Source organism: Capsella rubella, unplaced genomic scaffold, assembly GCF_000375325.1.
Source record: "Capsella rubella cultivar Monte Gargano unplaced genomic scaffold, Caprub1_0 scaffold_3, whole genome shotgun sequence".
In the NCBI taxonomy this organism is placed as follows: Eukaryota; Viridiplantae; Streptophyta; class Magnoliopsida; order Brassicales; family Brassicaceae; genus Capsella; species Capsella rubella.
Genome location: NW_006238921.1, coordinates 4,859,993 through 4,881,367, shown reverse-complemented (window position 1 = coordinate 4,881,367; position 21,375 = coordinate 4,859,993). Strand labels below are relative to the sequence as shown.

Sequence of the window (21,375 nt, the reverse complement as noted above, 5' to 3'; positions counted from 1 at the left end):
CAGACAAAGAAAAGGGGTGCATGGATCAAACATATAACAAAAGAATCTTTAATAAATCATGTAACACATTGAAGCAAAGCTATACACAAGAGAAAATGTCTCTTTTCTTTTTTCTTTTTTTCTTTTTTTTTTTTTGTACAGAGGATAAAAATGAAATATTCTCACTTTTTCTGAGGAATTTTTAAGACAATCTCCTAATTCTCTACATTGACGACCCAAAATCTAGAAAAGACAGCAAACAAAATCGATATCTGACAGCAACCCAATATTCCAATAAATGAATAATATATATTGTGTTCCCAAATGCCAAAATCTATACAAGACCCAAAAACACACTTACCATATGGGATTCTTTATATCACTCTGTTTGTGTAATGGCTTGAGAGGTTTCTTCAGGTTGATCAGATCTGGAGTCATTAGCAACGACAGTAGATGGAGACCATTGATCAGGGACCATGAGGAAGTAAGTTGTCATCGCCTTTCTGAACCTTCTCTTGTATTGCTTTGGAGAAATTACAGTTGGTGCTTCGTTCTTTGGTCCTCCCAAGATTCCTGTAAATTTTACCCAAGACTCTAGATGCTTGTCCCATGTGTACTGCCTCAAAAAGTCGATAATCCCGAGAACTAGCTCATTATTTTCTTCATCCACGCCTACTAGTAACGAATAATCCATCACATCACCCAACTGCAAACACGTTAAATTTATTTATTGACAAACCTTTTCAAAGAGTAGTGAAGAGTAAATGGTTTGCAGAAGAGTAAAACTCACTGCAAGAAAAGCAGTATCATTCCAGACTGCTCTTTCCAATAATCGTTTTGCTTTGTTACCGACGAAAATGGGAGAAGTTGGCATTGCTTCAATCAAGTTTTGATCCAACAAAACTTTGTTGCTCCCACTAGAGTCAGGATTGTAGCGCGCCCGGGATGATCCTTTGAGGTCATAAAGCCGTTTTACAGTTCTTCCAAATAGAAGATTCTCCATTATCAGAACATCCATCTTTGTTTCTTTCCCGCTCTTAAGTTGCTTTGTTGTGACCTATTAACACAATACAAATTTTCATCAAGAGTGAATCAAACCTGACCAGGAAATCTCCCAACTTAGCTATTAATACCTGATAGATTCCCAAGATTTTTGCCAGGCAGGTTGGACTTTTCGTGCTGATAGATTCAGATAAGTATTTGAAGTAAGCAGGTGCAAATTTGATAAATGATTCCAATTCTGTCTTGGTGACTTGCTTGATGATAAATCGATCATCCAGGGTTTTAGCAAAGAAGACATTGCTTTTGCCACCTTGAGCTCCCCATTTTTTACACCGGCTAAGGGACCTTATAAACTCAAGTTCCGAAGGGAGACATATACCCCGCAGTGCCTCAAACCGTTTCGCGTAGTAACAAGTAACTGTGTACTTCACTTTTCCAAGAGTACCGTCCTCTCCATATGAGACTCGAGCATGTAAGGCTTTTGTATATAATAGTGGGTCCAGAAGCAGTGAGCTAGTTCGAGATGAGGACATTGAAAGTATGCTCTCATCAACTGAACCATTGCTTCTGCTAGGGTCAAAAATAGTGTCATCAACTGGGCGAGGGATATTCAGTTCAGAAGGATATGAAACTAGAGATTCCCCCTCAACAGATGTTTGGCGTTGGTATTCAGGTGACATCAAGGCATATGCAATCATACTCGTAGGTTCATCATCATAAACTGGAACCACAATATCATTCAAGCCTACAGGAAGAAGTAGCCTTGGTCCACCTTGAAGCTCTGCCTCTCTAAAAGATGAAATATAGATAGGGCTATGCTCGCCAAATGTATCAAGCTTCGTAGAGCTAAGCAAGAAATTCTTGTTAATGGAACGGTAGAAATTGAGGAATGGCACACTTAACCAGCTTACAGAGTCTTCTGAATTCTCATACTTCTTACTCAGCAATGCAGGGGAAACTGGATAGGACACCTTGAATTCGTTTTGCTGTTCTAGGAGATCTATAGGCTTTAGGCCCTCTGAGATTGGAGGGAAAGTTGAGGAGTTTGACATGGACGAAGGAGGAAGCAAGACCTTATTGTTGGTTGGAATTTCCACAGATGTTTGACGTTCGCCTATCCATGCTGCATCAAGAGTGGCTGATAGATTTTTCATAACTATCTGGCCATCAGACTGCGTTCTGCGAACATCAAGTTTATTTTCCGGAGGATAAGTTGTATCTGGTAAGGTATTGCTTGGAGAAACTTCTCCCCCATCATTTTTTTCCAGATTCAAATCTGTATTTGTATTCGCTTCCTTCTGAGTAGAATCACCATCTGGATTCAAATTAACCTCTGAGCTAGTAAGAATAGAATTGGTCCCATCATTCATCTCGGGGAGCGTCTGGCTCTTAGCCAAGGGAGATTTCTCAATGTCTTCTCTCCTTATTTCATCACCATTTTCGAGCTTATGCAAAGTTGATGCACTAATCAAGCGGTGATCCCACATGTATGACTGAAAAAGCAGTTGTCTGCGAATCCGGTATAGCTCCAGAATATCCACGAGGGGTTGGCCTTCCTTTACCTCCCTGTACAACATCTTTTGCATATTATCCTGGAAGAAATGTAAGAATAATTACAAAACGGACATCGTCTTATTTTGGCTAATTTAGTCCATTTCCTAAAATACATGAAGCCAATTTATGTTCCATCGCCTAAGTAGACTCTTTAATATATAGCTATTTGAGAAAAAGATACTCTTTAGTCCCTAATATAAAAACACAACTTATCACCTCAAATTCGGCTTTCTCTCTTTGCAGCACTTCTTCGAGCTCACCAATTCGACGTCTGAAACCTTTCTCTGCAATTTGACTAATAGCATTTAAAACTTCAGAAAACAGAAGCTCTGCTCTCTCTATCACCTGTTTAAAATAAATGAGAGAGAAATCAGTCAAGTCAAAGTTTTTATTTCAAATCTGCGTCCAAGAGAATCACAGATATTTTACCTCGTCTATCTCTCTCTGTATCCAGTCCTGATTCTCATAGTTGAAACTAAGAATTGATGGTGGAAGGTAGACGGAATGAACATCTATTGTAGCGTACCGGAAGCAAGCAACCATGCTCCCAAATCTGCACGGGCCCAACTTGTTAGAAAAAACACAGACTACTATATAAGACAATTTTTAACACTTAAACTATCTGGACGCAAGAATAGAAGTACCCATAGAAGCGAAGACAATCTCTATGCAGAGAATGGCCACAACAAGCTACTCTACTAGCGGCTGCGTGATTTGAGAAACTGAGCTCCAGAAATTTCCCAAACGATAATCCCCATGCAGCATCAGACATAACCACTCGTAGAGTCGCTGGAGGGAACCCGTTAGGCCGCGGGCATCTCAGGCATCTATGCCACATCCAGATCTTCCCCTCCTTTTCACCAGGTAAGAGATAATCTTGGAGCTTCTTGACAGATATAGTAAGGCTGCCTTGTCGATGAGTGTAGCAGTGAACGTGAGCTTCTGATGGCATCTCACATGACCGGCATCTGTAACTCTGAAAAAGTTTTGAGCATGGATTTAGTAAAACCAAATTACAATGTAAGCTGTAACTGAAATGTTAAACTAAGAAACAAAAATAAACTAGAAAAAAAGCTCACCTGATCAAACAAATGATCTCTCAAGAACCGCCCCAAGGGTTTATCAAAACTACCATAGTATTTTATTCGAAAAAGGTGAGACCTCTCACACACAGTTCCTTTCCACACTGATCGGGACGATAGAGAAACCAAAATGCTCTGATGGTCAGAGGGTGACGGAGGAAATTCTTCTTTTTGAGATTGTGTTCCCTTTGGTTTCTCACTGTTTTGTTGTTGGACCGCTGTATGCTCTGAAATATTGTCTTGGTTTTCGACCATAATGCTGGTACCACTTTCAGAAATTTTTCGCACAAAGCCTTGCTCAGATGAATATAAGGAATCGTCCATTTTGTCATCTGCCACAACAATTGGATTGCCTTTTTCAGCTGGTGTATCCACTGGTACAGATCTTCCAGACAAATCTGAGTTTCTGCTCTCTATCACACGGTCAGGCAAATTCAATGAAACATTATGGCGTGAAAAGACGAGACTCGAGTTTATTTCTCTAGACTGCCAGCCTGAACCATTGGGTATCATAGGATTTATTTCCTTCTGGTTGGATGTATCGGCGGTGGTCGAAAGCAACTCTGATACTGGGACACTGTTTGCTCGTTGTGGTTCATCACAAGATAGCATTCTCGGAGATTTTTCATATGTTGAGACTGTGAAACCTGGCACAGTAGATATTGAACGTTCAATACTTGTAGATTTATCTGGAAGTGCAACAGTAATCGGGGAATTTAACGGTAGTTCAGGTGAGGCTCCCTCATCAGCAAGAAATGATGTCTCGAGTGCCAGATGATAAGCTGCAAAAACTCCATACTGGACCACATGCTTCACTTTTTTCAACTCATCTTCATTTGCACCCCTAAGCAATATCTAAAGAAGAAAGGACATACAAAATAAAGTAATGAGGTAATTAGATTAAAAAATTTGTTTATGTATATTAAATTATAAAAGTTGGGAGTGCTTACTGTAAAGCCTAATGGCTTTGGACAATTCTCAAAATACATCAATGTCTTCACCACTTTCTTTCCAACTTGACCAGTTGAAACATGTTCTTCAAGAAACCTATCCACCCGAAAATTCTCACAGTGGCCCAGTTTTTGAGAGGAGAGGTGATCTACTGAAGGTATTATTTGAGCACCAGTGCACCGACCAATGCGGTCTAAAAGTGGCCTCTTGATATTTAAAACAAGAGATATGTCTTTGGCTAGAAGATACTCTTGCGCAAATCTAGAAACTGATTTTTCGACTAGTAGAATATTTGGACGTTCAGCGTGAATCTTTGCAACAGCCATCTTTAGATGATCCTTTTCCTGAGAACCAAAATATGTGTCAGTAGAAGGGTCTAGGCATAGATAAGATAATCCATATCTAGCCACCAAGTAGAAGAAAATAAATATGTAAGTGGCAGGCAAGATTACACCTGCTGCAACAAAGTATCAAAACTTGATAACTGGTTTGAGACCCTTTGATACTCAAGTCCACCGCCTAGAATCAATATTCGAGCTTTCTCAATTTTCGTACTCATTCTCCTATGAGCTACATTTTTCTTACAAACAATTCCCTTAATCACCATGCTGTAAAGTGAAACACGGGATGGATTACCAAAGAATGAAACTTCAGAAATATCCAGATGACATGATGAAAATACAAAATGCGTGAAATGAACTACGGACTCGACAGCAGTATTTTGGGATTAAATGTTTTTGCTTCTATTACCTATCGTGTCGGAATCCAGAAGCTAAGCACTTTACTTTGACATAGCCACCAGGATCCATTCCTCCACTTTTGCTCATATCAGGCTTCAATAAGTTAGCAGCCTCCCAAGATAGAGAGGTGATAATCTCTAACCAGCTCTCTTTTCCCTCTTCCTCGCTCATGGGGATGTTCTCAACTTGCAACAGTTGTGCAAGCAAAGCCCTAAAGTGTCCATCAACCACATTCTTCATAGCCTTCTTGTGCTCTTCAGTTGTTCGATCCTCGCTACGGAATTCTCCACTTCCAAAGCTAGTGGAAGGCCGTAAGTATCCCCACTCACCTGAGGCATCTCCTTCATTATCTTCCTCGTCAAACAAAGCATTTTCTCTCTCATCTTCTTCATTTTCTGGATCAGGTGGAACCCACAAAAGTCCATTATTCTCGAAATCCACTGGTTCTGCCACTTGATCATCTGAAATATCTGCTGGGGAAGGAGCTTCACATTTTTCACGACCATCATGCTCATCTTTCTTCTGGAGCTGCTCTGCTCCTTCCCGAATCAGTGATTCAAGACACTGATGAATGAGTGGAGAGCTGCTTAAACTTTTCTGGTCAGCTGTTTCTCCAATACGATTCTTATAAGGGCCATCATCTATGCTCATCTCATCATATTCCAAAGGACCATAAAATTCATTAGCTCGAGGAGAATGACTCGTCTCAATATACTCGTCATACTCATCATCACTCCTGATGCAGAAAAGAAAAAAGAAATAAGTTAACCAAACACGAATGTGAATCTAATGTACTCTGATTTCCTAGTTTTGACACATAAAATAAGTTGCGGTTACATACTTCACAAGCAGAAGAAATATTTTGATCGACCTCTACCTTGGAATTGCATAAAAGCGTGGTCAAAGGCCACATGATCTACCCTAAAGCCCGTCTGAAGAGTCTAATAAGCTTCAGTCTTACCTATGAGACCAAAGAGAGAAAAAGAGTACCTATTTAGAGCAAAGCGAGATGGATCTTCCACATCCGTGGCAATGCCGCTATTTCTCCTTGGAGGTTCTTTGCCTTGCCTGGTTGTGCTTGTCTCCATTGAAGATACTCCGTGCAGGCTGACATCAGAGCTATGTTGAGTCCTTTGATAAGGACCAACCAGTCCTGGCATAGAGCCAAGAGCAAAGCTACTACTATTGGCAGTTGTACTAGTCTTTGAGCTAAGAAGGCTTGTCTCTGAAGGTGAAGTGCTAAGCTCCGTGATATGTGAAACATGTGGTCCACCATCACCTTGCTGCCATTGCCTGAAACAATAATTGCAAACACGGATCCTCTCCCAGTCTTCACGGGGAGTTCTCAGGTCGTTGGGAGAAAAAGGTATTGAGTTTGCAGTACACTTGCCACAGAAAACTCTGCCACAAAGACGACAATGGTGCCTACGATTGATGAGGGTAAACTGACTATCACACTCGTAACATACACGACAGCTCTGATCAGGCATCCAAAAATCCCTGGACACGGTAGCTGGCTCGGATCGCCAGGGGAGCCAGGATTTTACCAGACCCACTATCTCAGAGAGTGTCTTATTACTATCTCTTGTACCCATCTAAAATCTGCCAAACCTTCCCAACCATCATGCTACGACGGTCATGGAAGTCTAGAATCCAAATAAGCAACAACGCTCAACACACTAACAAACGGAAACCCTAAAATCCAACAGCAGCTACTAAATCTCATACAAGGGACTCCAACACATGTAATATAGATAATCAATCAGACGGCTCGTATCGATTCATCCTTCTTCGAGAATACTCAAGCACAAACCGATGGTCTATCATCCTCCAAAGGCTGATTACAACAGGCAATTCTGAAAAGCCAATCCAGAGACCCCTGAGCTTAATTAACCTCTCCCTGAAAAAAGGATGAAAAAACAAAACAACACATCAAAGTTAAACGCTAAAAAAATGGTTTTTTTTTTTTTTGGTAAAAAGCTAAAAAAATGGTTTCAACATGAAGAAATGATTCATGACGATCTAATCCCCAGGATAAGACTGTATCCAATCATCACCAGATTAACAAGAAAAAAAAAACAAAAAAATCTGGGGATCGAAGAACCCTTGGTTCTGTTTTCTAAAACTTAATATTTCATGAACGAGCTAGATCTTTCCCTAAAACGCAACGGCGACTTAAAATCAAACAATTATCATGAACTGATCATATGCAAAAATCCTTGAAAAAATCACGATCATGAATCAGAATAAGAAGGCGAATCGTTTCAAAAAAAAAACTCATTTTGAATTGAAGGAATCGAATGATTACCTTCGTAGCAGAGAAACCTTGTTCAAGTCACAAGAGGATCGTCGTCGTCTTCAATACTCAAATTTTGAGGGATTTAGTTTCCCCCCTTTGATTTCCTTTTCAGGTTTTTTTAAAACATTTGAAAAAAAAAAAATATTGGAGCTATTTGAGTGATATGATGAAATTCATGTTTTTCTGTGGCAGAGAAAGCGACATCGTCGCGTCAATAATCTCAGTCGCACCGATCATGAACTACACCTGCACGTACCTAATCCTAGCTCCCTATTACTTTGTAATTTTTTTTGCCCCACGGAATGAAGAATATGGTCCCAAAAAAAAATACTCTTTAACATTACATAATTAGGAATTTATATTATGAGTAGACACTATAGACGCGTTTTACTGAAATAAATACTATACACTTTTTGTATAAAGGAAATCCAAACAAAATAAATGAGAAATAAATAAATAGATTTTTAAATTTATGTAAAAATTCACATCAATATATATAGGTACATATATATTTGTTTTGAACATTTATTGCAATCTAAGTTATTTAGCGATGTTTTCCCAAAAAAAAAAAAAAAGGTCAATTAATCATAGAAATATCCTAATTTTTGGGTGACCAAACAAACAAACAAAAAAAACCCTCACTTGAGATTTGTTGTTTCATTGTTGGTCTAATGAAATTTTTGTAATAAAAAATTAATAATAAATAAGACGGACACGGCATTAGCTTAACTTTAAAATAAAAATGCTCTCGTGAGTATTTTACTTGCTTCGAGAAGCCAATCAGATAAGCCTATGTGTCTTTTCTTTCTTCACAAGTAATTTAAAAAAGGAACAGTCCTTCACACCGATTTTAAAAGAACATTATTTTCGATTAGTGGTTAAAATATCGACTAGTCATTGTCCGTTTCCTTAAGCAAATTTCTTATTCAACCAACCTGTCATTATTATGTGTTTCAACTTATATCCATTTCAAGGTCGGAACTATCATCAACCCAATTTTGAGTTATTGTTAAGATTATAATACATTTTGGTAAAAAATATAAAAAATTGGTTGAAGGTGACAACTAAAAATATATATAAACGAAAAATACGGTGGAGATATATTTATATATTATGATTAAGAAAACAGAAACACGCCTTTGGTCAACCATTTTTGGAAGGCAAACCAAATGAAATGAGCAAAATGCAATCATTGACAGCTAATAAAGTTAGGACTAATTTCATGATTTTGGTTTGGGTACAAAGTTTCCTTTTATATACTTATCTTATATGATACATAAATTTGTATGTGTTCTATTTTTTTTTCTTTGGATAATGCAACATGAGCCTATTCCTGCATGGGTCCATTGTATTATATTCATGTTTTTACTTTTTCTTTTTTAAAAAAATATTAGTAGAGACATGCAGATTATACAATGGTGGTATTTGATATCTCGTAATTGGCCTTTACTTTGTCATATTTTGAGTTTGAGTCGTGGTTTTGGGCCATCTAGAGGAAGCTTGCAATTTAGTGGACTCAGTGGGTCTACATGCCCAATTCGTTTTGTATGCATCTGTTTATAACTTTCAAACATGTCTATTTGCGACAACAACAACAACAACAAAGAAAAAGACAAGTACATAATCCGTTTTGGAGTTGGCTAATAAGTGGCATAAAGCAAGGTGTATTGTGAAAATGTTAGGCACTGTTTAATTTTCATATCTAGTTTTCTCTTTTATACATTTATTATAGTGGGAAACGTTTTCTTTATTCGTGGACAGTGGTTGATATTTTTCACTTGTATGTTTCTTTTCATATATATATTTCATGATTTGTTGTTTTATATTCTTGATTTACGTGTACGTAGACAAGCACTAACTAATACAGCCTCCCAAATCTATGAGTTTTATCTTTATAAACACATGCTATATATTCTTTTCTTTTTTTTCGGGGGAGTCAATCTCAACTTCTCAAGTCTCAAGCATGCTAATTGCTAACCTTATAATATACAGTATGTCTCATTCCAAATTTCTTAAAATGTCCCCAAAAAAGTGTCGATTTTAATAATCCTATAAACTCACACGTATAGAAGACTAGCTAGAAGGTAGAATAAGATGTATCACTAATTGGCTCTTTGCACACCAGTAGAGATATATATACGTGCTTGCAAAATAAAGATTAGGCTACCTAATACTTCAAATAAAGTACTTCATACACTAGATCATAGTTTGGTTTAATTAATCTAACGATTAAAAAAAAAACTCGTCTCTTTTTTGTCAGTAATCGATATATGGACCTGGTTCTTATCCTAAACACGAAAAGGGCACAAAAAGTACCCCCAAAAAAGTTAGATATATTGGACCCTCTGTGTCAGCTAAATTGGATTTGTAACTGATGATGTACACTTAGGAACAAACCCACCATTTATTAATATTTTGGTTTTTTAATATACATACGTTAAAAAGTGTCATTTAAACAATGAAAGCTCTTCGACTTATGCAGTCTACATGGATATACCCAAAAAAAAAAAAAAACGAGACTAAACGGTCAATATTTGCTTGTATAAACAAGAAAAGTGTCTTTGACGAGTGTTACTGTTACTAGTTACCACCATGCCATGACTACAAACATTTCCAAAAATATTAGGTTTTGAACTTTATAACTAAAATGATCGAGAAACATATATATAGGTTTAAGACATATAATGGTAACTGTAAGATGAGATAAATGCAAAATTCTTCAAATCCGGATTCGTAATTTGTGTTATCTGGTATAAGAAAAGCGTTTCTGTTTATATATTATCAAAATGTGTTTTTTTTTTTTTTGGTGATCTCATCAAATAATATAACTCAACTTGCTGTTTAGTATCCTTTCGCGTATCCGTCAGCTACGAGAAAAGTTCAACATGAAAAAGTTATGATATTATTCAATTAAAGTGTGTGAAATAATACGACAAAATTAAAAACCTAACTTTTACTTCATATATATGATTAAAGAACGAAACTAGAATTATGTAATATAATTAAGACATAGACAAACAGGGTAATGATGTCTGACGCTTATCCGCCTAAGACCTAAAACCTGTGACACATCGATGATCGATCATCGTCGACTTCTACTTCAAATAGAAAAACAAGAGTGACGACCAAATTTAATTTTATAATCATCGTCGACTTCTACTTCGATATCACAACGTTTACATTGTTTATAATCATACGTACATCTTTTAACCCTAATGTAAAATGATAACATTTTTTTTTTTTAATAACTCAATCACGACGATATATATATATCAGTTCAGTATAGTCTATATATATATTAGTTTAAACTGCGTCTAACAAATTATTCAGTTGGTGTGATATATTATAAAGCATTGACTCAATTTTCTTATGTGGTTGCTGATATTGTGTGATCTAATTACAACCAGAAAAGTGACTATTTTTAATTTGAAATCTATTAATTATGTTGAACGAGATCTGAGTGAATATTATTAAGAGGTTTTTCGACTTATTAAAATTTTCAACTTTTTTCTAACATAATTTTCTATATTGCAATTTATTTCCTCCATGTTATAAAGTATTCTATCGTATATTCAAAGCAATTTAAAAAATGCTCCATGTGTATTTTCGTTTAGTTAAATCTCTAACTAATTAGAGAGACTAAATTATATAGTGGTATATTCAAACATAGTTTTATAGTATAAACTCTATGGTTTTTGCTTGGTACGTATTTCTATAATTAGCAACGGTGTGAGTGTGACCATACGCACATGAGGAAATACAACTCAAATTTGATTGGGCAACTTCTCAAGCTACCTAGAGAGCTCTCTTACTTGTTTTCTAAAATAAAAACTATAAATGCAGTATTGTTTATATATTTTTTTGCGAAAGATTGTGATGATTAGTATCTCGCATTAAACATGTGGAAGAAGACCTTGATCAAATCGATATATTAGTAGTTCACATATCAATATACGCAAATAAATCTATAAAATAATTCGACATCACATGCATTATGCATATTATTAGCATATATATATATATATATTATATATATATATATATATAATTTAGTCATCATTATAATTTCAAGATTCAAACATATAACGAGACCATTCTCCTAAACCACGTGGATTAAAAAAATGTGATAATCAAGAACTTAATTGCTTTGGACATTAAGTTGACTTAAATTAATCACATACGAACAAAGTAAGTAACTTCCACAAATCGGCTGTGCTTATAAACCCAACTTTTAATCCATTTGTGTCGACCAAATCGAACCAACCAAAAAAAAAAAAAAAAAGCCTCTCATCATTGTCTTGATATAGATATATATGCAAATATACCGACGACCTTTTGAGACAAAAGCTTGGCAGAATCGAATCTGTCCAGCGGAGACTATGGTGAAGATTCATCCCGATCTGACAACCTCCGGCGCTGGAGAAGAAACAAGTTCGCCGTACTTGACGACGGAGAAAGAGAGTTTCACGATTTGGATGAAGTCGTTGGTGTTCAACACAAATGGCTGCACCGTCTTCAATTCCAAAGGAAGGATAATTTATCGTGTTGATAATTATAACTCTAAGAGCTGCCGTGAAGTTTATCTCATGGACTTGTCCGGTCATGTCTTGTTCACCTTACGTAGACAGGTATGAGCACGTCCCTCTTCATGCAGTTATTTACTATTTAAAGACATATATAACACATTTGATTATTCACAAAACTAATTAAACTGTTCTGTTCTTTTTTATGTGTGCAGAAATTTGGATTATTTAAGACTTGGGAAGGATATAGATCATCTTCGGGAACAGCCGAATCAACATCAAAATTAGAATATTTTCGAGTGAAAAATAAAGTTTTTCAGATTTCGAATAAAGACTCATCTTCTTCGTATAGAGTTGTTGCGGGATCGTGTAGAAACGATGAACAATATTGTTATAAGATGGTAAATCGCGGAGCAAGTTTGGCGATTGAGGACAATAGTGGGAAATTATTGGCAGAAGTGAAGAGAAAACAATCGAGGAATGGTTTGAAGTTAGGGGAAGATGTTTTGACGATGACGGTGGAGTCACAAGTTGATCACTCTTTCATCGTTGGACTTGTTTTAGCTAATAGCCTTATCAATTGTATTCTGTAAAAAAAAGCAAATACTTTACTTGACCATTGCTAAAATAGCAAAATTGATGAGATTTTTGAGTTGTAAACTAGCTTCTTCTTCTTTCTTTTTTAGCTTTTACAAAGCTTTTTGTAGTTGTTACTTATGATAGTATATTACGATGGTATACTATGAAATATATGTAGTACAACTGAAGTTAATTACTTGTTGTAACTTGTTAGGTAGAGTTTTAATAAAGCGAGTGTAAGCTCTCTTTAATTTCTATATTTTTGAGAGTTGAAGAATTGATTTAACAAAACAGAACAAATTAATCTCTATATGATAAACTAATAATTATTTTGGAGCTGAATTTAATAATTTTCTATGATAGGAGCATACTAATTTTATACGCCACTAAATTTAAATGTTCGAGGACCCAGCTAAGTCTGAATTGCTATTCGGTTTTGCAGCGGTTCTTAAAGATAATTTTGAGGCCAAAGATATCAAATTCATCAATGTTGATGGAACGACAAAGCTGCAGACAGTTGCATTTCACAGCAAATCAACATACTCAGTGATGTAAAAATGTAAATTCCAAGGCTTTCTGGATACAATCTACGCACATTCAGGCCAACAACTGTATCTCAGTTGTGATATCATTGGTACCATCGACTTCATCTTTGGCGACGCGACTGCGGTATTCCAGAATTGTTTGACCAAGAACCCCACTTTTGGAACAGTTGATTACCGTCACAGCGTAGGTTGTCGTTGATTGGAAAGGTAACACTGGTTTTTCCATCATACACAATAAAATCATGCCGTAAAATAGCGGTGATAAAATCTGACAAAAGTAAACAAACAATATAATAAAATAAGCAAAACATAAGCAAACCATGAGCAAAACATTAGAATTATATGAGCAAATTTTAGATGAATACAAAATATTATAGTATGTCTTTAACTTTTGAGATTTTTCTTTCTTTTCCATAGTATAAATTAGGAATATTATGGATTTTGTATAAATTTTGGTTGATGAGGAGCCAAGGAGGTAATGTTAGATGTTTTTTTTCCTCTTCATCTAATGCTATCATGCATTATTACTATGATTTTGTTTTGAGTATGCATAATACGATTATACGAAGCACGTTTCATCTTTTTAATTATCACAATTTCATCGAGATCAGAATAATTAATGTCATGTTTGTCAATTATCACATGATAAAAACGTTTATCTGCCGTTAGTTATATGTGGCCAACTTCATTCTTCATAGTACTATACCATATAACGGTTCTATGTAGTCAAGTTTGCCGTAACTCAAAGACAATAATATATGATGTAATATTGTTTCATGGTTTTTTAAGTTGTTATATATATCTCGTCGTGAACAAAGCAAACATGTATACCGTATAACGGTTCTCTATAACAGAGACACTCTTGTTAATTCATCGTAGTTCCCGGTTTACGGGTTTGTATATACTAATCACTGAAGTCGCAATTTATTTTTGTAAATGTAACTCCGCAATTGAGTATTGAATACCACAAATTTACTAGTAATCCGTTAAATAACCCTCTTATATTTCGTTGTGCAATCAACTGTTTTAAATTTGTTTAGCTGTTTTGGTTTTGGTTCAATTGGGATTTTCCAATTGGTGCTTCCGGTTAGAAAGTGGGGTTATTATTGTTGGTTAAGCTTCTAGATGACCTGAGGCCCAAGATATCATTAACAAGAAGGTTAATGACAAGATAGGCTTAAAGGAACTTATCTAGATATAGAAATAGGAAGAGGAAGTTTTCTATTTGTCAGAGAATTAGTAAAGGGAATTCTAATTCTATAAATACCTTGATTGAGTTGTGCTCAAAGGTATGAATTTTTGTGTTTAGTTTTAAGCTATTTTCTAAACATAATAAAGAGAGATATTCTTTATACAAAGCTTAAGTGTTTGTCTTTTTACTTTAACTTTCACTATTTCGTAAAATTTGTGTTTAATTTTCTTTAATTATATGTGTTTATGTTTTTAGAGATAACCAAAAGGCATTTGAATACAATTCAATTGCTCAAAAATTCATTTTCCAATGCTATATTCGTTAACAGCTACTTAAATTAAATGTTTGCATTTATCTAAAAAGACCCTTCGAATTCAACATCCAACGCCATTATTTAGCGTGAATATGCACCTTTTGTAAAACTAAGAGACAGAGTAACTAAGATCATAGAACAAGATGAATGATGGTTCGTCGTCATCATCATCGTCAAGCCCAAATATGGACTCTGATGTTCTGGTAGACGAAACCTACTTCTCCGCTTTATTCGATTACGATGAGGTTTTCCCAATCTCCGACGAGAACTACGCTACGGAGCTCCATCTCCAAGAAGCTCTGTTTTCTTCCTTGGTCGCTTCTACTGTTGGTGTTAATCATCATCCCCAAGTCCAAATTAATCTTTTCACTCAGGTTAAGCAGGAACCGGATATCAAGCAGGAACCAGAGATTGATCATCATCCCCAACTCCATATGAATGTTATCACGCAGGTCAAGCAGGAACCAGCTGAGATTAAGATGGAACCTTTCGAACCATCAAGAATGCTCTGTAATATCTGTATGGACGAAAAACCTTCCTCTGACATCTTCCGAGGAACCACCAACTGCACTCACTCCTACTGCACCGACTGCACCGTACGTTACGTGGCGACTAAGATCAAAGAAAACGCAGCGAGGATCAAATGCCCTGACGTGGAGTGCACGAGCCTGATAGAGCCGTACGCTTGTCGAGATCTGATCCCTAAGGACGTGTTCGATCGCTGGGAGAAAATCTTGTGCGAGTCGCTAATCTCCTCATGGGAAAAGTTCTACTGTCCGTTCAAAGACTGCTCGGGGATGATGGTGAACGATGGAGGTGGAGATGCTAACGTGACGCAGACGGAGTGTCCGTCTTGTCACAGACTGTTCTGCGTGCAGTGTAAGGTTGCATGGCATGCGGGGATTGGCTGCGAGGAGTTCCAGAGGTTTGGGAATGCGAAGAAGAAGAGTAGTGATGAAGAAGATGCTTTGTTGATTCAGATGGCGAAGAATAAGCAGTGGAGAAGGTGTCCTAGGTGCAAGTACTACGTTGATAAGGTCGATGGTTGTCTTCATATAAACTGCAGGTTCGTGTTCTAATCATTACAAATCTTACGTTTTGTTTTTGCTTAGCAAGTGTCTCCAATACTAATGTCATTTGGTCTTGGGATGTTTTGTAGGTGTGGGTTTCAGTTTTGCTATGGATGTGGATGTGAGTGGGTTTCTTCTCACGCTTGCCCTATTCGCACCTAAAGAAATAAGTCCCAATCTTTGCGTGTTATTCTATCAAATTTATTAAGGATATTGAGTGTGTTTTTTTCATGTTTCTTTTTCTTGTGTGTGGTGTGTTAAACGGTCTCCTTCTAAACCAAGTTTGTTGAGCGTAAGACTGAGGCCCATCATATCTACTTTAAGCCTGTTAATCCCCATTATAAATTTGCAATAAATGTCTTTTTCTTTTTTTTTGTTGAACTATAAATGTCTTTTTCTATGGAAAAAATAAAATGTCTATTGGAATTCTTCCCGGTGAAATTAATTTTAGTTTCGTATATTAAATAAAAAATTAAGGTTTTCAAAAGGTCGATTCGACTTTGATAAACAACTTAAAGCTAAAGCGGAAAAAAAAGAGTAATTAGAGAAAAAGGTCCATAGTATGTTCCACTTTAGAGAGCTTCCTACTCATTACTAGACTTCCTCCATAGTCAATAATAATTGGTTTTTACTCTAAATAAAAAATCTATAGCCTCTCTCTTTTTTCATACCCCCAAATAAAAAGAATAGTCTTATTTTACAATAACGATAGATGAAAAATTCAATGATCTTAATGTTGCTGAAAAATTTGCCTGAAAAATTCTGAAAAAATAAAAGTAAAGAATAATACACTAGACCTATTGTCCGTATTACCCGCCAATACAGTTGAATGTGTACATTCTATATTTTGTTACTATATTATAGACTTATTAAACTCTTGTAAAAAATAATAAAAAAAGAAAGTAGAAAAGAACAAAAACACGTGAACACAACACACTGCTTTGGTCTCTTTGGTTTGTAAAAAAAAATTGAGCATTATACTGTCTGTAGGAAAATAATAACAAAGGCTCAATAATAGAATAAACATCGACAATACTAGTCAGGTGGATTTCTATGGAACTTAAATAAACACATCGTAACTCGTATTTATTATGCTTCCAAAGGTTTTTGTTTCCCCTAAGCGTCAAACTAAGAATTATAGAGTTTTTCTATTTTTGTAGTATATACATTCATATGATCAACACTTTCGTTGGACAATTTTATCCACACAAATAGAGTTATTTTGGTCAAAAAAACATTTCATTTATCTAACAACTAAATCTAACATTGGACAAAAATAATCAATAATAATGCCTTATCCTCATTCTGATTAATAATAAAAGTTTAAGTTATCCTAAGATTCTTACACGAGCGAGTCGGAACACATGTGGGGGAACCAAGCAAAGACCCACATCTGTTTAGTCTCTAGCTTTACCAAATATCCCCAAATGACATGAAGATCCTTATACTTTTGTTTGACGTGTAGATATGGAATCAAAAACTAGATATATAGAGTAATAATAACTCGACAAATATCCCAATCAAGGTATATAGAAAACTTTATAAACAAATGAAAACCCGTGAACGAGACATATGAATCTGTCACCTGAAACATAACTGCAACTAATGTTTTTATCTTTCCTCTTCGTGTTCATTCAATTTCTTCTAAATGGACAATATCTATGTAAGAGAATTTAGTAAACAAAAAAAAAAAATCTCATCTACTACTCTAGTTTCAATCACTTAATGACATTTATAAGGGTATTTACGTCAATAAGCAAAGCAACAAAAATAAAAAAAGAAAAGACAGTGCCTCCAGCTCACAGAAACACAACTTCTTCTGCTTTGCTTTCTCTGTACACACTTAGGGTAAACCACAGTCTCTTCCTCTCTTTCTCCGCTTCTGTATCAATGTGGTACCCTCTACCTTCTTCTTCTTCTTCTTCTTCTTCCTCCTCCACTCACTAACCAAAATCCACAATCTAACTACAATAACAAAAAAACCCTAACTTTCTCCGTCAATGGCTTTCTTCTTCTTCCTCTTCCTCTTGACTCTTCTTTCCCCATCTTCTTCTTCCTCTTCCAACGACCTCAACTCCTTGACTTACATCGTCCACGTCGACCACGAAGCTAAACCTTCAATCTTCCCTACTCACCGTCACTGGTACACCTCCTCGCTTGCCTCACTCACATCTTCTACTCCCTCCATCATCCACACATACGACACCGTTTTCCATGGCTTCTCCGCAAGGCTCACTTCACAAGAAGCTGGCCAGCTATTAGACCATCCTCATGTCATCTCTGTTATCCCAGAGCAAGTCCGTCACTTGCACACCACTCGTTCCCCTGAGTTTCTCGGGCTCAGGTCCACCGACAAAGCGGGTCTACTCGAAGAGTCTGATTTCGGGTCGGATCTTGTTATCGGAGTAATCGATACGGGTATTTGGCCAGAAAGACCTAGCTTTGATGACCGTGGTCTTGGTCCTGTTCCCATTAAATGGAAAGGCCAATGTATCTCTTCTCAAGATTTCCCTACCACGGCTTGCAACCGTAAACTCGTCGGAGCTAGATTCTTCTGCGGTGGTTATGAAGCAACCAACGGTAAAATGAACGAAACGACTGAGTTTCGCTCTCCGCGTGACTCCGACGGACATGGAACCCACACTGCTTCAATCTCCGCCGGCCGTTACGTTTTTCCGGCTTCGACACTCGGCTACGCTCGCGGCGTCGCTGCTGGGATGGCTCCGAAGGCTAGGCTCGCCGCGTACAAAGTCTGTTGGAACTCCGGCTGTTACGACTCCGATATCCTAGCTGCTTTCGACACAGCCGTTGCTGACGGTGTTGATGTCATCTCTCTCTCCGTTGGAGGCGTTGTGGTTCCGTATTACCTAGACGCCATCGCCATTGGAGCTTTCGGAGCTATTGACAGAGGGATCTTCGTCTCTGCTTCCGCCGGAAACGGAGGTCCCGGTGCTTTGACGGTGACGAACGTTTCTCCGTGGATGACAACAGTCGGAGCTGGAACAATCGATAGGGATTTTCCGGCGAGTGTGAAGCTCGGGAACGGGAAGATGATATCAGGTGTTAGTGTTTACGGTGGACCGGGTCTGGATCCGGGTCGAATGTACCCGCTTGTCTACGGTGGTAGTTTACTCGGTGGTGACGGTTACTCTTCGTCTCTGTGTCTCGAAGGCTCGTTGGATCCGAATCTGGTGAAGGGGAAGATTGTTCTTTGTGATAGAGGAATCAATTCTAGAGCAACCAAAGGTGAAATCGTAAGGAAAAATGGAGGCTTGGGGATGATTATAGCGAATGGCGTGTTCGACGGCGAAGGTTTAGTCGCTGATTGCCACGTGTTACCGGCGACATCTGTTGGTGCTTCTGGAGGAGATGAGATACGGAGGTACATCTCTGAATCGTCCAAGTCACGTTCATCGAAGAAACCAACGGCTACGATTGTTTTCAAAGGGACTCGACTTGGGATCCAACCCGCACCGGTTGTGGCATCATTCTCCGCGCGTGGGCCTAATCCTGAGACGCCGGATATTCTTAAACCGGATGTAATCGCACCTGGTTTGAACATTCTAGCTGCTTGGCCTGATCGGATTGGTCCATCGGGTGTTCCTTCTGATAACCGGAGAACCGAGTTCAACATTTTATCAGGCACTTCAATGGCGTGTCCGCACGTGTCTGGTCTTGCTGCTCTGCTTAAGGCGGCTCATCCGGATTGGAGTCCTGCGGCGATAAGATCAGCATTGATGACAACGGCTTATACGGTTGATAACCGCGGTGAGCAGATGATGGATGAGTCCACTGGCAATACGTCTTCGGTTATGGACTATGGTTCGGGTCATGTTCACCCAACCAAAGCTATGGATCCGGGATTGGTCTACGATATAACACCTTATGATTACATCAACTTCTTGTGTAATTCTAACTACACAGGAGACAACATTGTGACAATAACACGTCGTAAAGCGGACTGTGAAGGTGCGAGACGAGCGGGACATGTTGGGAATTTGAACTACCCGTCGTTTTCGGTCGTGTTTCAGCAGTACGGAGATAGTAAAATGTCGACGCATTTCATTAGGACAGTGACTAATGTAGGCGACTCGGATTCGGTGTACGAGATTAAGATAAGTCCGCCGAGAGGGACTATGGTGACGGTTGAGCCGGAGAAGCTATCGTTCAGACGGGTCGGGCAGAAACTGAGTTTTGTTGTTAGGGTGCAGACCACAGAGGTGAAGCTGTCACCAGGAGCGACAAATGTGGAGACTGGTCATATAGTTTGGTCAGACGGGAAACGAAATGTGACAAGTCCGTTGGTGGTCACTCTTCAACAACCTCTGTGATGGGTTTAGGAATTTTGGTGGCCGGGAAAATCCTAGTCTCCTATGTTATAAATGAAGAAGGACGATCATATAAGTAGTTGTTCTTGTCGTCTCGTCTATGATCGTTGTTGGGTATTGCTTGTAATATAAAATATGTATCTTTTGTTGTTAAGTACAAGATACAGCATCTAAGGAACATCCCATATTTTTTTGTATGTAGAGTCCATTAGTCCAATAAGCCAAAGAATACCTTGCACTTGTGATGTGGGCTTTGGATGAGGCTTGTAAAACTTAAAGCTCCAAACCCACATTGACGCACTTCAAGATATTTTCTTTTTTTCTAGGCGAGTTGGTGAAAGTAGCAACAAAATATTGTGGTTTGACTATTCATTTTACTTATAATGGTACCAAAGTCACTTGCAAGTTACAACCAAGAATCAAAAATATACTTATACGCTATTAGAATACGCAGAATATTTTTTTTTTAAAACTAAATTAGTGGTGATGCTGATTTTAATCTTACCATTTATCATTATTTCCCGGTTAAGCCAAAGTTGAAATGATGTTGCTTCTAAATTTTGTATGCTCAGAAATAGAGGGATATATTACACAGATAGGGAATATAAAAAAAAAGGATTATATAGAATAATTAGAGCCTAAAAAAATACTGTAGAAGTTACGTGTCTGCAGGTGTGAGTGTGTAAGTTTACTGGTAGTAGTGGCAGACAGCAAAGATTTATGAGTTACAAAATAAAGGACTCTTGTTAGATTTTTGAGATTGAAATATTCGATTTGGAAGCTTTCTAGATCTTTTTTTACAGTCACCTAAAATAAATGCAGCTCACCTACCAGTCAAGTAACTTCCTAACTTTTAAAAATAATTGGAGTGCGTATATATATAGATTATATTATATATAAATGATGACAAAATAAAATAAAATAATATAGACTATATATATATATATAGATGACATTCAATAACGAAACAAAAATAATTGCAGGATGGGGGTAGCAGCATTCAAAAAGCTTTAGAAGACATCATCTTTCTGTTTCTTGAGATCAGCTATTTTAGGAGCTTTGTCTCAATCGAACCAATAACAAGATAATAATGGTCCTACCTCCCTCCTTTATCTTCTTTTCTTTCTTTCTTTGTATGTGTACAGTGTACGTACTATTGATACATTACCGACGTATACGAGTTACTAAAATACAATCGGTATACAATTCTCCCCGAAG

General features: G+C 37.3%; 4 protein-coding genes across 4 annotated transcripts; 3 read left to right on the top strand and 1 right to left on the bottom strand.

The window, feature by feature from the left end:
• Positions 1-122: 122 nt before the first annotated feature.
• Positions 123-7,762, bottom strand: LOC17891158 (1-phosphatidylinositol-3-phosphate 5-kinase FAB1B). The gene is made up of 12 exons (XM_006296757.2): positions 7,617-7,762; positions 6,299-7,208; positions 5,319-6,044; positions 5,023-5,176; positions 4,568-4,912; positions 3,615-4,472; positions 3,180-3,511; positions 2,965-3,088; positions 2,752-2,880; positions 1,113-2,573; positions 770-1,036; positions 123-685 (listed from the first exon to the last, which is right to left on the bottom strand). Exons 2-12 carry the CDS (start codon positions 6,901-6,903, stop codon positions 359-361), a joined length of 5,328 nt encoding a protein of 1,775 aa, XP_006296819.1. The 5' UTR covers positions 6,904-7,208; positions 7,617-7,762; the 3' UTR covers positions 123-358.
• Positions 7,763-11,901: 4,139 nt separating this feature from the next.
• LOC17893426 (protein LURP-one-related 11) lies at positions 11,902-12,832 on the top strand. Its single transcript, XM_006299856.2, has 2 exons — positions 11,902-12,235; positions 12,346-12,832. Exons 1-2 carry the CDS (start codon positions 11,921-11,923, stop codon positions 12,721-12,723), a joined length of 693 nt encoding a protein of 230 aa, XP_006299918.1. The 5' UTR covers positions 11,902-11,920; the 3' UTR covers positions 12,724-12,832.
• A 2,070-nt stretch (positions 12,833-14,902) lies between these two features.
• LOC17893602 (probable E3 ubiquitin-protein ligase RNF217) lies at positions 14,903-16,089 on the top strand. The gene is made up of 3 exons (XM_023786610.1): positions 14,903-15,161; positions 15,237-15,825; positions 15,919-16,089. The coding sequence occupies exons 1-3, from the start codon at positions 14,903-14,905 to the stop codon at positions 15,989-15,991; spliced, it is 921 nt and encodes a 306-aa protein (XP_023642378.1). The 3' UTR covers positions 15,992-16,089.
• Positions 16,090-17,647: 1,558 nt separating this feature from the next.
• LOC17891028 (subtilisin-like protease SBT1.5) lies at positions 17,648-20,358 on the top strand. The gene has a single exon (XM_006298883.2). The coding sequence runs from the start codon at positions 17,830-17,832 to the stop codon at positions 20,158-20,160; it is 2,331 nt and encodes a 776-aa protein (XP_006298945.1). The 5' UTR covers positions 17,648-17,829; the 3' UTR covers positions 20,161-20,358.
• Positions 20,359-21,375: the final 1,017 nt, after the last annotated feature.

Coding starts and splice junctions, on each gene's coding strand:
- LOC17891158 (XM_006296757.2), bottom strand. CDS start 6,903: ATGGGTACAAGAGATAGTAATAAGACACTCTCTGAGATAGTGGGTCTG. Junction 2,881..2,964: donor TACAGAGAGAGATAGACGAG/GTAAAATATCTG, acceptor TATTTTAAACAG/GTGATAGAGAGAGCAGAGCT. Junction 686..769: donor ATGATACTGCTTTTCTTGCA/GTGAGTTTTACT, acceptor ACGTGTTTGCAG/TTGGGTGATGTGATGGATTA.
- LOC17893426 (XM_006299856.2), top strand. CDS start 11,921: ATGCAAATATACCGACGACCTTTTGAGACAAAAGCTTGGCAGAATCGA. Junction 12,236..12,345: donor TGTTCACCTTACGTAGACAG/GTATGAGCACGT, acceptor TTATGTGTGCAG/AAATTTGGATTATTTAAGAC.
- LOC17893602 (XM_023786610.1), top strand. CDS start 14,903: ATGAATGATGGTTCGTCGTCATCATCATCGTCAAGCCCAAATATGGAC. Junction 15,162..15,236: donor GGAACCGGATATCAAGCAGG/AACCAGAGATTG, acceptor CAGCTGAGATTA/AGATGGAACCTTTCGAACCA. Junction 15,826..15,918: donor TGTCTTCATATAAACTGCAG/GTTCGTGTTCTA, acceptor GATGTTTTGTAG/GTGTGGGTTTCAGTTTTGCT.
- LOC17891028 (XM_006298883.2), top strand. CDS start 17,830: ATGGCTTTCTTCTTCTTCCTCTTCCTCTTGACTCTTCTTTCCCCATCT.